Source organism: Phaenicophaeus curvirostris, chromosome 7 (genome assembly GCF_032191515.1).
Source record: "Phaenicophaeus curvirostris isolate KB17595 chromosome 7, BPBGC_Pcur_1.0, whole genome shotgun sequence".
NCBI lineage: Eukaryota > Metazoa > Chordata > Aves > Cuculiformes > Cuculidae > Phaenicophaeus > Phaenicophaeus curvirostris.
In genome coordinates, this window is record NC_091398.1 from 33,442,426 (window position 1) to 33,458,141 (window position 15,716).

Here is a 15,716-nt window from a genome sequence, read left to right on the forward strand (position 1 = left end):
CAATTCTCAAACTGGCATATATTTCATTTTTGTGCAAAAAAAATGTACACTTGCAAAAGAAATAGAAAAAATGTATGCAAATAGAATGGGCTATTCACATGTATTTCAGATGAACTTTCTTCTACTCTTCAACCTAATGCTAGTTGAGCAAAAAAGCTGGGAAAACATTTGTAAAATACTGCAAGTTTCAAGGTCAACAGGACTAGATATACACTTTATTCATTATCATGCTTTTCGGAACCTGTTCGTATAATCTTACTTATTTATCAGTGTTCATTTCCTAAGTGTATGTTATAAATTTCTCCGTGTGTGATGGTTCTAGTTTTCTGTTCATACATACCAGCTCTGAACCCAACTGGTGCTATGTAGCACTACTGGAGCGCAGCTAACAACAAAAAAGCTAGAAGTTATTTATTGCAATTATATTGATTAAGAGGATGTGTCTATGTGAATTCAACCGTACTTGTTTTTTTGGTAGATACAGATATAGGTGTGCATAGATTTATTGTACACACACTTGTAAACACACGTAGAGACACAGTGCTGCAGAAAGCAGACCCTCATTTTTCAACAAGATCACAGAACCATGGTTCTGACCCAAACCATAGAATGGTTTCCACAGAATGGTTTGGGTCAGAAGTGACCTTAAAGCCCACCCAGTTGCAACCCCCCTGCCCTGAGCAGGGACACCTTCTGCTGGATCACATTGCCAGCCTGGCCTTGAACACCACGAAGGATGAGGCATCCATGACTTCCTTGGGAAACCTCTGCCAGTGTCGCACCACCCTCACAGGAAAATCACAGTAAAAAATTTCTTCCTAGTATCTAATCTAAATCTTCCCTCTGCCAGCTTAAAACTGTTACCCCTCTTTCTATCATGACACTCCTTGACAGATCAACACATAATATAACGAAAGTGCTACGAAACACAGTACTGCCATTATAAATTCCACATTTTTTGTGAAGGATTTTTATTTAGAGTAAACTTGAAAGTCAATGTCCTCTACAGGACTAAAAGATTATGATTGGAGCAACTCTCTCATACCACTTCTTATTTAGCTTTTACACAGACACCTTTACTTACAGTCTTATCATAAGCTCTGTGCAGAACTTTGAGCAATCCGCTACAGAGCTAAAGGGTAGACTCCACTCTAATGCATTTCTCAAAACAATACATTAATTCAGAAGTAAATACAGTAAGTACATCAACACGCTGTGCATTTGACCTACCTTTACAGTGCAGTAAAAAATGCCTATTCATGGGGCTAAACTTGGCACTGAAATAAGTGCACTGTTCTTTCAAGAAGTTACACGAGAGACACTGACGATTCAATGATCCCACTGTTGACACACTGCAGAAAAAAATGATCAGAAACATTTTCCATTGGAATAAAATACAATTTAAACCAAGAATTAGCTCATCAGAGTGGTAACACCTGTTTCAGTCCCTAAACTTGCCAAACATCACTGTCTCATTTTGTGCCTGATGTTTTCAGATGACTCAGTGGATTGCTGTTCTGTAAACTAGGAAATGTGGACAGGATCCAAAATCTGCCCTAAGCAGGACTGAGGCTCCAATAAATATCAGTGCTGCAGGGAAATGGTATTAGTAGGACACGAAAAATAGCTGCATTAACTTCAGATTTCAGCACTGAGGTTTGTGTAAGGAGGAGGTGCTTAGCCTGCACACTTTAAATTGTGTGATTAGATCCCATAAATACTGTTTTTGTTCAGGAGTTTTTCACTACTTTTAAAAATACAGTATTTTATTTAGGTTTAGCTTTTCGGATGCTTATAAAGGACTACTGAAGTGCTAAAATAATATTGTTCTGAAACATTTTCTGTTTCTTTAAAAATGTAAAATACCATTGGCATTTTTAGTTTTGAAAAAAAAAGATTCTTCCCTTCTTACAGCTCAATTGTACTAATTTTTACATGATAGAAATGATTACCTAAGCCTCAGAGCAGCAAATCATACAGCATTCATGGCTTAGGATGAAGAAGCTGTTAATACAGCCCCCTGTACTACTTACCTATGTAGGTGTCTTCCTCTTGGGGATTCTTCAGTGCTTAAGAAATAACTGTGCACAAAAGACAAACAAAGTTAAATTCAATTTGGTAAAAAGTCTCATTAGAGTGATGTTTAAAGAAGTGGGAGACATCATAAACATAGCTCTTTTAAAGCTAAAAATTCCCAAATATAAATAAAGATCAAATACCTATATATAACCCCAAGCTCCAAGATTAAACTTAGACCCAATATATAGAGTAGTTAATTCAGATGCTATGTGAATTCATATTAAAATAGTGACAGAGTATTTAATGGTTTCTGTTTAATTCCTGTAACTCCCAGGAGCTCCAATAGTAATCAGGACCTCTTTCTGCATATTACTAATATGGAAGAGAAAGTTTCTCCTTCACTCTAATAGTCTGCAATATAAATCCAAAGAGTAGAAAAAGGTCACAATGAAACTACATCATAAAACACAATAGACCTTACGATACCCAAGAGCCTTTTTGATGTGTAGAATGATTTTTCTTTACACAGAGACAAAAGCTAGCATCCTAATCAATGGTTTACAGACAAGGATATGTTCGTGAAAAGAGGCTTAGTAGAGCTGCTGTAAGACTATCAAGGTGAGTCTTTAGTGCATCCCAGGGGATAATCCCCACAAAGGTTCTGCTTGAGAGGCAGAAGGAGGTTAAGGAGGTCCTCTCAGGTGGCTGAGACAACTCACATGCAGTCTGACTGCACCTCATTTTTTGATCTGAACTTTGGAGAAGTATCAAGAAATTCCTTGCAGATATATTTTCTAAACCCATGGAAGGACTGGCCAGAAAAGGTGTTCCTCCAGTAGCACTGGAGATTACAGCATTATTGCAGATTCAAAATAGTCCTTGTTGAAATATCATTAATTTTGAAGAACAGAATTAGGCACATCTATTTATTTTTTGCTGTGTGCAGATGAACATGAAGACTAACAAAGACCCACTAAAGTTATCTGGAGCCCTCAGACGTTCTGTATCAGTTATTTACTGTTCCCCAAAATCATCAAGTATGTGCTGCATTTACTTCTCACTACTGGTCTAAGATGGGCTTTGGAAAATGTGAAAATCACAGCATCACAGAATCACTAAGTTGGAAAAGACCCACTGGATCATCGAGTCCAACCATAAATCAGGTATTTGGATAATTGCTTTATATAATTTGAATTTATGAGGTTGAATCAGATCCCCAAACAAAGTCCAGAGATCTCATGCAGTAACCCAGGAAGCATGAAAACTGAGGATTTGGGGGTTTTATCAAGTACTAAAAGTTTACTATGATTACTTTTTGGAATACACGAAAGGGCCACCAAAACGTTAATATTGCCATACTGTGTGTTGACATTTTTTACCTAAAAAATAACACGAGTCAAGTGATGTCACGGCATAATCCTCTTCCCTCTGCATAAAAATGCATGCAGTAATATGCTGGCAGATAAATAGTCTTACAACTGCATTTTATGTACTCAGAAGTGTAAAATTTATGGTCACGATCACAAATGAAAGAAATAGCGTTACTTAATTATAGATACACTATTTCCAGTTAAATGGATTCTGTTTTAATAACTCAGCCATTTTCATAAACAAATAAATTGTGCTTACATCTTTTGTGTATTTTCATCATACGCCAGGATTTTGATAACTTCCCAGTTGCCTGAAGTCAGGTGCCTCACACTGAGTTGTTCACTTTTAGCCTAGAGAGAAATGAAAATATTAACTTTCACTTTACTTGCTATAATTTTCTTCATCTGGTTGGATTGCCTGCCTGTTGTTACTGATTACACCTTGTTAAACTTTAATGTGCAACATAACATCTTTAAATCAAACCCCTTACATTTTGACAGGCTTGAACTTCCTAGTCCCTTTCCATTTCGTACATAAACTCCCCAAAGTCGTTAAAATAATTTCTGTTTCCATCAAAATTTTTCTTTCAGTTAAAAATGAGGTGGACAGAGGATCTAATGGTGCTTTCTCATCCTGCACCCTGTGAATCCAGAGCACCAGTCCATATCTAATTACACTGGCCTCAGTGTTTATGTGGCCTACAAGTCATAAAGGTAAAAAGAGTTTATTTCATCCCTACATTTCTGAAACGTACCCTGTAAACTCTGAGCTCTACATCATCAGCAGCAATAACCAGAAAGCAGAAAATGCTCAAGGACACCTATGAGACATGTCTGGAACTGGCAAGGTAGAAACAAGTCTCTGAGAACTCCTCTGTTTTCTAATAGATCCACAAGGAACAAACTCTATGATAAGTCTTGCAAGTACCAAACGAAATTGTGACGTTGTGCTTGGTACTGTACATATGTAGATTCCCTTGTTCAGGAAGGTTCTGATATGCAGTCTTCTCTCCAGGAATGATTAAAATAGATATTAGAGATTTATTCTAAGTGACTGTGTCTTATCTAGAGAGAGGGAAGCTGCAACTGTTTAAAGAGATATTTAAATATTGAGATCACAGAATCTAACAAGAAACAGCAATAAAAAGCCCAGTCAAGCGTTAATAAACATGGTTATTTTTCAAGGTTACAGCCATAATACATGATTTATGAAGCTTGCAGGAAGTTCTTGCCTTGATCCATTAAAGTTACTTTAAAATTCTTATTTTGTGGTTGGAATAAAAGAGACTTTCTAGAGTTGAAAAACCCCACATAAGAAATTTCTAGATGCATAACATGATCCAATCCCATTTTGAGATTAGATTGTTTTAAATATTTCATAAGTTACTACAAGCATTTGAAAACAATAAAACACACATCTAGCCCTCTGCATTCAGAAAGTAATACATGACAGACAGTAAACTTTTAAACAGTAACCTCCCCTTGCAAGATTTAATCAGATGACTATGCTAACCTGCTTTGATTATATCATTGACACATGCTTTTCTAAAGACCAAAGAAATCCAGCCCAAGAAAGACTATCATTTGTCAGCATTTGTTGTAAGATTGACAAATAAGCCCCAGTAATTAAATTAATCTAAAATGAACCACTGAAATGTACTTCTTTGCCACTGTATGTTCTCTATGGTTCTGTGTTTTAACTTTCCTGTGCTTGGACGCTGATTTCTGTTAGTGAACTGATGCCTGTGCTGAGTGGTACAGAGAAATAATGAGGAATTGAATGCCAAATTCCAGTGTTATCCAAACTCCATGACGAAAAAAATGGGATCACCTGGCTACTGGTGACCTGCCAACTGCTTTGAATTCCACAGGGCACCTGTTGTCACAAGGTGACAACATCTGATGTGACAAAAGACTTTGTCTGCAATGGTTAATACATTTTTTATGCCTCCAAGTTTGCTTTAGAAATAATGGACAGTCAGATTAATGCAGTGTGTAAAACACACCATACAAGCACATTTTCTGTCCTTTATTGTGCTGTATCGGCCCCTTTACCACGTAGAATGTTGTTTCTTGATGAATAATGGTTGATACTTGAGATATCACATTTCTTCTTCTCAGAAGCAGCTATATACTCAAAGCCAAACCTGTCATTAGCGACATCACTGAGACTTGTGTATTCATGGCGATTGTAGTAAAAATATAAGTATTTTTGATTTTTGGAGCTGTGCAGTATCCACAGGTCTAATTCTGCCTAAAAGAGTTGGAATACTATACTGTTAATCTGGTGGGATTCCAATGTGTATTTAAAAGTAGGTATATGGAGTGGGCTTAGTCTTTTGCTTAAATATTTTCCTGAATTAGAATTACATTTTCTAGGCTCTTTAGTAGGGAAAAATGTCAGAGCCTTTAGGTGTAAGGTAAATTTGATTGCATCTGTAACATCCTTGGGAATGTTGCAAATTAATTTTCAGATCTACATTATTGATTTTTTTCATGTATTTTAAAAATACTTACTCATATCGGGAAAGAAATCAAAATAAGACTCGATTGACTAAACAGTTTTGCTCTACTGTGATTTTATGTGTGGTCACTATATTAACAGACTTTTACCAGATTGTCATCCGAGTTATTCATTTCTTTAGAAGATAGAATTTGACATGTCTTTGAAACCTTTTTTTCCTTTTCTGATTCTTTCTTGATATCTTTACTCTAGTGAATGAGTATCTTGTACTTGCCTCTTCAGGTTAAATTTTCATTAAAGTTCTTCTGCTCTTGTTCTGTCTAGAGTACACTGTGAACATATTTCAAACTTAATAATGTTTATACCAGAATACTGTCATAAAGGGAGATAATGGAGCTACCTGGGGCCAAGTCTGCTATTTTGATGTTTTGAGTACATTGATAATCCCCCCTATGTCATACGGCTCTATTAAAGTATCTGCATTAATATTCTGCTGACTTAAATAGATGCCTTGGAGTGTTCTGTTCCAGGGCACAATTTCCTTTATTAGTTCATCACAACTTCAAACTGGTGACCTTTAAAGTCATGGTGCAAACTTACCTTCATTCAAATTCTTCTTTGGAAAAAGGAATGATCATAGGGAATGGAAGCCACTGGAAAATGTTGTGGGGGGTAAGAAGAGTCCTAATTTTCAAAAAAATTTAAGTTTTGGGTAATGCCTCCTTTTACTGTTGTGTGTAAGACCAGACTCTGAATGTTCTGAATTGACATTTAAAATTATGCTTATGTATATACAGTGTATCTAATGAGGATAAAATGAGTATTTCTGCAGGTGTCTTGAATTTCTGTGCCTATAAAACATTAATGACAGAAACATTTAACATGAAAACATCTCTGCTCCTCCTTAGAGATACAAATAAAACATGAACTCTTCAAAAAATAGTACTTTTGATAGTACCTTTCATTTACAGACCTTACATGTCACCACAGCAGAGGTCTAAGAAAAGAGAGAGAACGCTCCACTTACAGTGGAGGAAGTTATAATTATGTCTTTTTGCACCAAGTGACAGCCTGGACAGGACAAATTACCATCACACAAGTGTGTGGAGTGCAGGCCTTTCCTTGGGTCATATGCCTTCAGTAAAAGTCCTAGATGTACACTAAGATATTAAAAATAGCCTGAACAAAACCCGTACCTGAACAATAAACATGGCTATGTGGTGAAATTCACCCCGGCCTCCTTGCTTCACTGGGACAGTCATGAAGAACTTACTACCGTCCTTGGAGAAAACTGGTTCTTCATTCTATAAACATAAGATTGTGTTAGTTGTCACGTGTTAACAGAACATCAGCTTAATTTTTTTGCCTCCTTGGTTTTGGTAGTTGCTGTGCTCATAGGAATATTGGAGAAAAATCCTTAGATTTCAAATATATACTCCTAAGAGCCACAAAAAATGTGGTGGTTAAAGCAATATATAGTTCAGAACAGTAGTTACCATTGCACAATCTTGTCCTAAAGCACGTCCTTACCAAAACTCCCCTTCCCAATGAAAGGTCTGGCAGTCTCATCCCTAACACAATAGGAGTTTCCAGGACACATTACTTTACATTCCTACAACTAATGACATGGAGAAGTCCTACTAGTGACAAGGAGAACAAATGTTTTCATGGCCTGGAGTCAGCAAAACATTACTATATACATGCTTAGCACTCACTGATTTTGATAAAATTGTATGGAAAAAGTAAGTATAGTATATTGCAGTGATATTCTGAGTCATGGTCTTAGCATAAATTGTAGCCCGATGTGATACCATCTCTCCATGTCTAACTTTAAACAGAAATATTAAAGGAAAATGGGTTGCTATAAAAATACGTATTTTTAAAAATGATTTGCCATTTGCACACTGCAAAATGTAGCCTTAAATGTATTTTAAACAGAATGTGTTTCATCCATTTATTGGACAGCACTTCTGAAGCTATGAAAATGGAATAATTTGCTGACATATTAGTTCAACATATTGTTCTGAGTATGAATTTAGAAATATTATTCTTATGCATTCTAATCGTAGCTCATATGACCTCTAGTCTTTGAACTCCTTTGAGTTTAATTTAGTGATGTTATTTTTTAAACAGAAAAAAATCAGCACAGCATATAGGACATGCTTGGAGTGGGATTAATCAGACCTATCTTTAACTATCCAAGCGTTAGATAGCTAATCAGCTGGTCATCTAAGTGCTTTCTTAAGTGAATGCAGAGATCAGCAACTGAAGGGAATATTGCCTCCAAAGCCCAGACAAGTGTTTCAGTTTGTAGGGCTGAACTGTGTGCTGGAAGTGCGTATCTCTCTCTATTACTGACATGGTCAGCTAGATAGCAAAATGTTCTCTGTGTGATGCTGACAGGATTCCCACTATCAGAGAAGCAAGTTGCCATTTGAATGCTTACATAGACACTGCTATAATCCTCAGCTCTTAAATTAATTTAAGATCCTAAAAAGTATTCAGATTTAAAAGGAATGGATTTAAATAGCTTATAAAATAACATATAATTAACTAAAAGCAATAACAAAACAATTACATGTTATACATCCAGAAATAACATTTATACTGTACCTGTTTAGGAAGCCACAGGTCTGACTGCATTTCATATTTCTAAAAGAGAAAAAATTGCTTTTATGGCATAGCTATAGATCAAAAATATTTCCCGTACTCAGCAAAAGGTCTCTAGCTATTTTGTGGGATTTTTTTTTTCTACTGTGTTACAATCTTCACATCTCTTTCTTAGCACTTACATTGAAGCAAATGATAATTTAATTACAAAGTCAGCTGTTTTATTCAGAGCTTTTGGTAGAACACCACAGGGGACCTACAAATGACTTTTTCAGTCCTTTCTGATTAGCTATCAAGAAGCTTTACACAGGCAGTTCTATTTGTTTTTTACCTCTAGGCATCATCTGACAACTGGATATTTTAAGTCCTTCATCAACACTGGGCAAACAGCCAGCATCAAGCTCAAATTGTGAGACCTTTTCAAACCACAATCCCTTGGTTTAATGGGATGCATTGTGGCATTACTGAAGAGAAAAAAAAAAAAGCAAATGGTTGTTTTTTATTGGTCACACTCATATTTCATGTCATGCTACCTAAAAAAATAAATCCCAAATACCATGCACACTGTGTTGGAAAAAATATAGAATATATGTCAGCTGTTTTAAATTGTCACAATCACAGTGAACTCATGAAAATTTATTAGCTATAGAAGCATTTGTACATATATGACCTGAAAAATGAGAAATCTGTAGCTTCTACAGCAGCTGGTATTATACAGTACTTTTTGGAACTGAGAACACGTGCAAAATGCTAAAAATAAAGGTTTACAGTTGAAATGACATGGTGTGATAAAATGTTAAATTCTCATACTAAGTCCTTTTGTCACCCATTACTGAATTCAAGAGCATCACCTTATCCCAGCTGATGCAGCGTATGAACTATTTGGGTTATAAGCACGAACCTGGACTGAGCTGAGCCCACTATGGTGACACCACATCACTACCTTTACTCACCCACATAAAAACGTCCTTCACTGTACTTTAATTCTTCTGGATTGGGACTTCTCAGTCTCTCTCTCTCTCATATTATGTCCTGGATTACAGCTCCCTGAATACCTACTTCAGACGAGTCCGATTGACCTTGGAGCATGTAAGGGTTTCCTTTTAAAAGCAACTGCTCACAGTGGTTCATGACCAACTTTCTTAATATAAGGAGTAAGGCTTGCAGGAACCAGGTAAAAAGCAACCCAACCAACAAATGTCCATGTTCACAAGCTTAATCCATATGGTACCGAAAAGTCGAGGGCGCTTATTTGCAATTTCAGAGTCAGGAAAAGTAACCCGAACTACGTAGCAAAAGAAGCAGACAAGCCCAGCAATAATCCCTAACACTCCAACACGACTGACTTCAGCAGCAGACTCTGATGGGCCTTTTGACTCACAGGCCAAGTTTAGAACTATATTAATCACTTATAGCCATTTAGACTGCCAAATTGCACCCCTTTGGAGCACCTGTTGGTGCTGATATTAGCACGTACAGAAAATGTTTATGCTTTTAGCTGTTTCTGGGAAGAGACTGTGACTCAGAATGGGAACGTGGCCAACTGCCTTCAGGATGCAAGACAGACTGTGAAAATGGAGAGATGAAATAATAAAGGAGTGTCAGAAGTCAAAGTCTAGGTCAAAGGGGTGGGATGTGGCTGGATTCAAAGAGAAAAATGTATCTCAGCTTGGCTTATGCTCAAAATGAAATATCCTTGTTGCCTCCCAATTTTATTTTATTTTTTTCTAAGTTATTTAATTCTGCTATTGAATTTGCAGGACTTATCAGATTTTTACACCTTTTACTTAAACATGTGTAAGCTGAGGAAGACAGAAAGATCTCAAATGAAACTCCATAACAGGAGAGGGGAGAAACCAGGTAGCTGAAAATATCCGATGGAAGGCAAGCAATATCCACAGTACATGCAACTGTAGTTTCCACTGAAGTTAATGAATGAACAAAGCCTAGTAATTCTGAAAATGCCACTCAAAGTTGCTAATTGCACAAAATCATTTCACCAGATTTGGAATTTTCTCACATCTATTTCCTCCCTGTTGACTAATTATATTCAGCTTGCAAGTACTGCATCTGCAAACTGATTTACAAAAATCTTTTCCTGAATATGAAAATAAAATGGAGGAAAAAGCTTGAAAAGACAGCTTAGGAGAAAATCCAACTTACCTTGCTGCAAGCCCCAGTTGTGGTTTCACAGACTGTAAGGATGGAGATATTCTGAAGTCTGTTCAACCATCTCACCACAGCTTTGGTGTTGCTTATCCATTTCACCATGGTGATGTAATATTCCCTAAGTAAATATTTCAAAATGCAATGTTTAGATCATTCCTATTCCAGGTCAGACTTTTTTAAAAAACCATTACAAACTATTCATCAAATACTGGAGTTGTACTGCATCAAAATATCACTACTGAGGGACAGAGAAAATCACCCCAAATGCCCAGGATTTGTGTTCCTACAGGTGGGAAGGTTCAGCCTAGTGTGCTCTTCCCCTGGGAAATTTTTTACTCCATTACCACCTCCTTCTCAGCCATTTGTAATACATAAAGTTTATCAACTGCAAAACACATCTTTGTGAAACATATGCTTGCGAATATGCATGAAACACGTACTTGCCCACCAGCTTAAAAACAAACACTAGGTTCCAAGAGAAGCCTGTATTTTCCTACACCAAATGCCTTCAGAAGACACACAACTTTGCAAAAGAATCCAGACTTACAGCTTAAAAAAAGTGTCTCTAATGATAGAGGGCAGGCAAGACCACTTTAAAATGTACCTTGTTATAAAATAACAAGTAGTTTTATAATGAGACTTCTGCATAAAGGGAAGTCACACTCAGTATCAGTGTGTGTCAGCTTCTGTTTTTAACAAATGGTTCATAATATTGGACAAACTGTCTGTCTCAATGACACTGACCAAGCAAAGGAGGCTTCTTAGGCACAAACTCTCCGCATGGAATATCTGTTTCCCTCCTTCCAAAATCATGTTAGGCTGTCAGACTGGGGATGTTACAGAGGAAGACCTGTTGCAGCTTGTCATCCCAGCCAGGATATTTGCTTCACTTCTTTACTCTGACAGCTGGCAGTTTTCACAGTCCAGCTGAGTTATGTGCAACAGTGGAGCAAACTTGTCTGGAAACTCAGCCTCCCTTTAAAGCAAGGGTCTTAGCTTGCATATGTTTAGGCTTTTAATCTAATACTGATGGAGACCTCGTTACTCTTTGAGAATACATATGCAATTACACATTTAAAAGTCTTCTTACTAGATCAAAGATGCTTAGCGGCACCAACTCTATACAACTCTGATACTGCACACAGGAGAAGCAGGAGATGGCAATTCACTGTTGCCTTACCCAGCCTCAGCCTGGTGCTATACTTGAAGAACACAGCTGAACAACCCAGTATGCACAACTGCCTTTTTTGCCTGACTTTTAGTAAAATAGGTATTTTCACATGTGGATACCAGAATCATGACTAGACAGGAAGAGTTCAGGTGTATTCTGAGTCTAATATCTACATCCCTTTTTGTTTAAAAAGCTTTTTAACTTACTAACAAGCAAAAACATATGCTGAAAATAACACAAGATCTAACACGAGACCAGGTGCTGAAAACAACAAAGCAAAGCAAGGAATGTAATACCAAATCCCAGGTAATGGGTTCAAAAAGCAAGACTTGAGATCTCCCTCTGCAGTCGTGCCTTTTTAAGGCCATCCAAAATCATTGTGACTGTGGATACAGAAGCCCAAAGACAGCCAAAAGAAATTTTCAAAACATGTATATAAGGACTGCCTCTCTTTCCTAGCACTTAGACACCAAAGTAAGACAGTAACCACTGACAACAGAGCCTGAATTACAACAGAATCAAATTCAACAAAATAAAGCCTGAGCTGTTCCATTTGAAGAAGCCTGCAATAAAAGATGGAAACAGGAAATTTAATCATTCAGAATTCAGCCGACATAGTAATTAATAGTCCAAATCGAATCATAGTAACATCTTCCATCACTGTCATGCAACTCCTTGATCACTGAAACGAAAGCAAAAGATCGTTAAAAAATTCCTTTTTCCCCCCTTCTATCAACTATGGATGAAAATATGTTCAAATTTCACTACTTTATGACTTGTTTATCAGGAATGTAGTATAGTTGTGTATATACATGTAGAAACACATAAATACTGTCTCCAGGTAATGTTCCTTTGTAATTCACAGTTTTGCAGTTAATCTGTTGTTTCATACATACAGTGCACATACACCTACACACACAGAGTAGATCAACAGATATAATTAAGAAAATTGTCTGGTTTATTAGACTAGCTGACACAGCCGAGTACAACCAGAGAAGTCTGCAAGGCAAAAACCTGGTTTAGTTCTGAGGAAGCTGCTATCAGTTTGTGTCTCCACCTTATTGGGCTTTTTTGCAACTTATCTATTGTTCTAGTAACGGAAATAAACACTCTCTCTTTTCCTCTCAACCCAAATACACAAATATACTGGGATTACTAGGCCCTCTGCACCTGTACAGACATTAAGTATCCTCAAGACATCACTTTAAAGAGGAAAGACTAAGATTGTCTTCTACACAAAGGACTGAAGCAAGATATTAAATAAAAATTTACACTTTAGGTTCTCAATTTGATATCCCTTTAATCAGGTGCTCTACAACACTTTGCATGTTCAGAGCACAACCTTCATCTTTGTTCAGGAACATTTCTTGAACCAGACTGTGTATTCATTTACTGCATGTCCAAAGACTAACAAATGCAATTACTGTGTAATACATCAGTTTAAACTCACTGTATCACACAGGGGCTACGAGGCAGAGACAAAAGCCATTTCTTCTATTCAACTGGCCAAATAACAGCAGACTCGTCTCTTGCGCTGTGACTTGTTTTATTCAAGTTGTGACTCCTCACCCCACTCCTAACTTTCTTTTTCTTACACTTGGAGTAGCAAGTTCCAGGTTTTTCCTTACTGACCCCTTTTCTCACAGTAGGGCCACTATTAAGATGATCACGGGGACCATAAAAACCATTTGTAGATACCCATCTCCTCTCTCCCCACCTTTTCACCAGCTCTCAAGGTTCCCACTGAAATCACTGATTGCCAAGGAAACCTCATTCAAACCCTCTCTCGTAGACCTGCCTTTTTTTGTTATTTAGCCAGTCCCCATGGTCTAATCAAGTTTTCATCTCAGACTTTTTGCAGTCTGTTTCCTATCATCTGCCCTAGGATTTCTTTCTTTCAGAACTCCAAGGAGTTAGTTTTCTTCTGTAAAAAAGCAGGCAGAAAACATTTAAAACACAGAAAAGGCATTCTTCTTCCACACCATCCCATTATCAATCTATATTGAAGGAACCTGAACGTGATTCATTTTATTCTAAGTTGGACTGAACCAACCAAAGCATAAAAACAAGAGCTTCAAGCTCATTGACCAAACAGAGAGTTACTGATTGCCACATTTATTTAAATCTGTTGCCTAGCTTCAAATTTACCTAAGACAATTATATAAGGTAATTAGTATAAAGAAGGTAGAGCTTTTCCTTAGGCCTGTGAGCTGGGAACATGAGATGCATGCAGTTAGCTCAACAGTAGGCACTGGAACATCTCACATGTCCCGAGGAGATGCTGCACACCGAGAAAGGTCAGGAGCTGGGGCCTGAGGGGGATGGAGGATATTCTGTGAGAACAAAATTTCCAGCTGTAGGTGTGAAGAAAGCAAATGTCTTTCCTGAGCATATGGCAATTAATTTTTTCCGAAGACTTGCAACTTGATGACATCTGGATTCAATTTCCACTTCTGATAAAAAACATGTTAAATATCAAAGGTGTTTATCATCCTTTGCCAAGCCCAAAGATGCAATATTTTGTTAATCTTTCTTTCTCATAGAATGTTTTACTTTATTTTGATTATCTCAACTGATACACAATTCTATGGAGGCAGTTTAACAGTTTGCTAATACATTTATCATCACTCAACAATGTCCAGCATGTCTTGCTTCGCTTGTCGGTTTTGGGATGCTTGTGACTAGAAAGATATCTATGTGTACCTCGCTGGTTGTTATTGTAAGTGCTCAGCAAAGTGAACCAAGACCATAAAAAGAATAAAGGAAAGGAGTTGCACTGCATCACACTGGAAGCATTGTTACAGTCATAATTAAATTTGAACATTAGATACTTAGATTTGAAATGGATAGGCTAATATCCCAGGAAAAAAACCCACAGTGTTAAACTTAAAAATAAGAAACTGTTCAAGAACAAAAAAACTTTTCAAGTTCATATCATCCACCCTAATGAAGAAATTTGCTCAACTTTAAGCCAATAAGCTGATTATGAAAGAAATCTGCTCATAAGAATAGCTGGAAAACACCTAACATTCATGAAAAGGAAAAAGGAACCTTACTTTTGTTGATGGTTTTAATAGATACATGTAAATACAACAGAGTGCACCTACAGAAAGCCAACCTATTTTGCTCTACGAATCTGCTGACAGGTTGTTACTGAAGAAGGTGAGCACAGCTTTCGCCCCATGCACAATGCTCTGGAATACTTACTGTATTCTTAAATTATTTATATTGCTGTGTATTGAAAAGCGTACAAGAATTTACAGACACTAACAGAAAATGTCATTCTCAGGAACACACATGGAAAACAACACAAATTCAGACATGATCTGCTAGGTAGCTAACTACAGTCTGTTAGTATTTTGGTATACTACAGGACTTTATCTACGCATACACTGATGGATGTACTGCAGTTCTCTTCTGAGATTAAGCCACAGGTACTATCTTGGAAGGAGCTTTTCTAGTTCCCCTTCCCATGGGTGCTGGTGGCCACCATCCTAGTCAGGCTAACAAGCTCTGCTCCCCATTTCCTCACAGCCAGGGGCCCCGGCCATGACCATCTTCACAGTCCACTGATGGACTCTCATTGCTCCCCGTGAATCCCCAGCTGGTGTGGGTGATGCTCTGCCCTTGTAGGTGATGGACAGAGCAACCTTTCTCAAACTGCTGGTCACACCGCTCCCAGAGCAGGGCCCAGCCTTGGCGACAATAACCATGCACCATCATCTCCTGTTCAGTCTCAAGCACAAATCCCTCAGAAAGACAGATGGATCCTCGCCCCTGCTGACCCAGGGGCTTGCCCTGGCCCGTGCTCAGAACCTGCATTCTTCCCATTGAACAGGAAAGGGAATAATCAATAAATACCTTGGCATCATGTGAGAAAGCTTTAATAAAATGAAGTTGGTAAATTTATTTT

General features: G+C 37.5%; 1 protein-coding gene across 4 annotated transcripts in view; it reads right to left on the minus strand.

Moving 5' to 3' along the window:
* Positions 1 to 15,716, minus strand: part of DPP10 (dipeptidyl peptidase like 10) — a 486,525-nt gene that overhangs the window by 26,265 nt on the left and 444,544 nt on the right. For all 4 annotated transcript variants that reach the window (XM_069861516.1, XM_069861518.1, XM_069861517.1 and 1 more), the window contains exons 11-16: positions 10,627 to 10,750; positions 8,467 to 8,505; positions 7,050 to 7,157; positions 3,649 to 3,740; positions 2,034 to 2,081; positions 1,231 to 1,352 (exon numbers count right to left, since the gene is read on the minus strand). In XM_069861516.1, the coding sequence (XP_069717617.1) occupies positions 1,231 to 1,352; positions 2,034 to 2,081; positions 3,649 to 3,740; positions 7,050 to 7,157; positions 8,467 to 8,505; positions 10,627 to 10,750 (533 nt within the window). The remainder of the gene's footprint in view (positions 1 to 1,230; positions 1,353 to 2,033; positions 2,082 to 3,648; positions 3,741 to 7,049; positions 7,158 to 8,466; positions 8,506 to 10,626; positions 10,751 to 15,716) is intronic.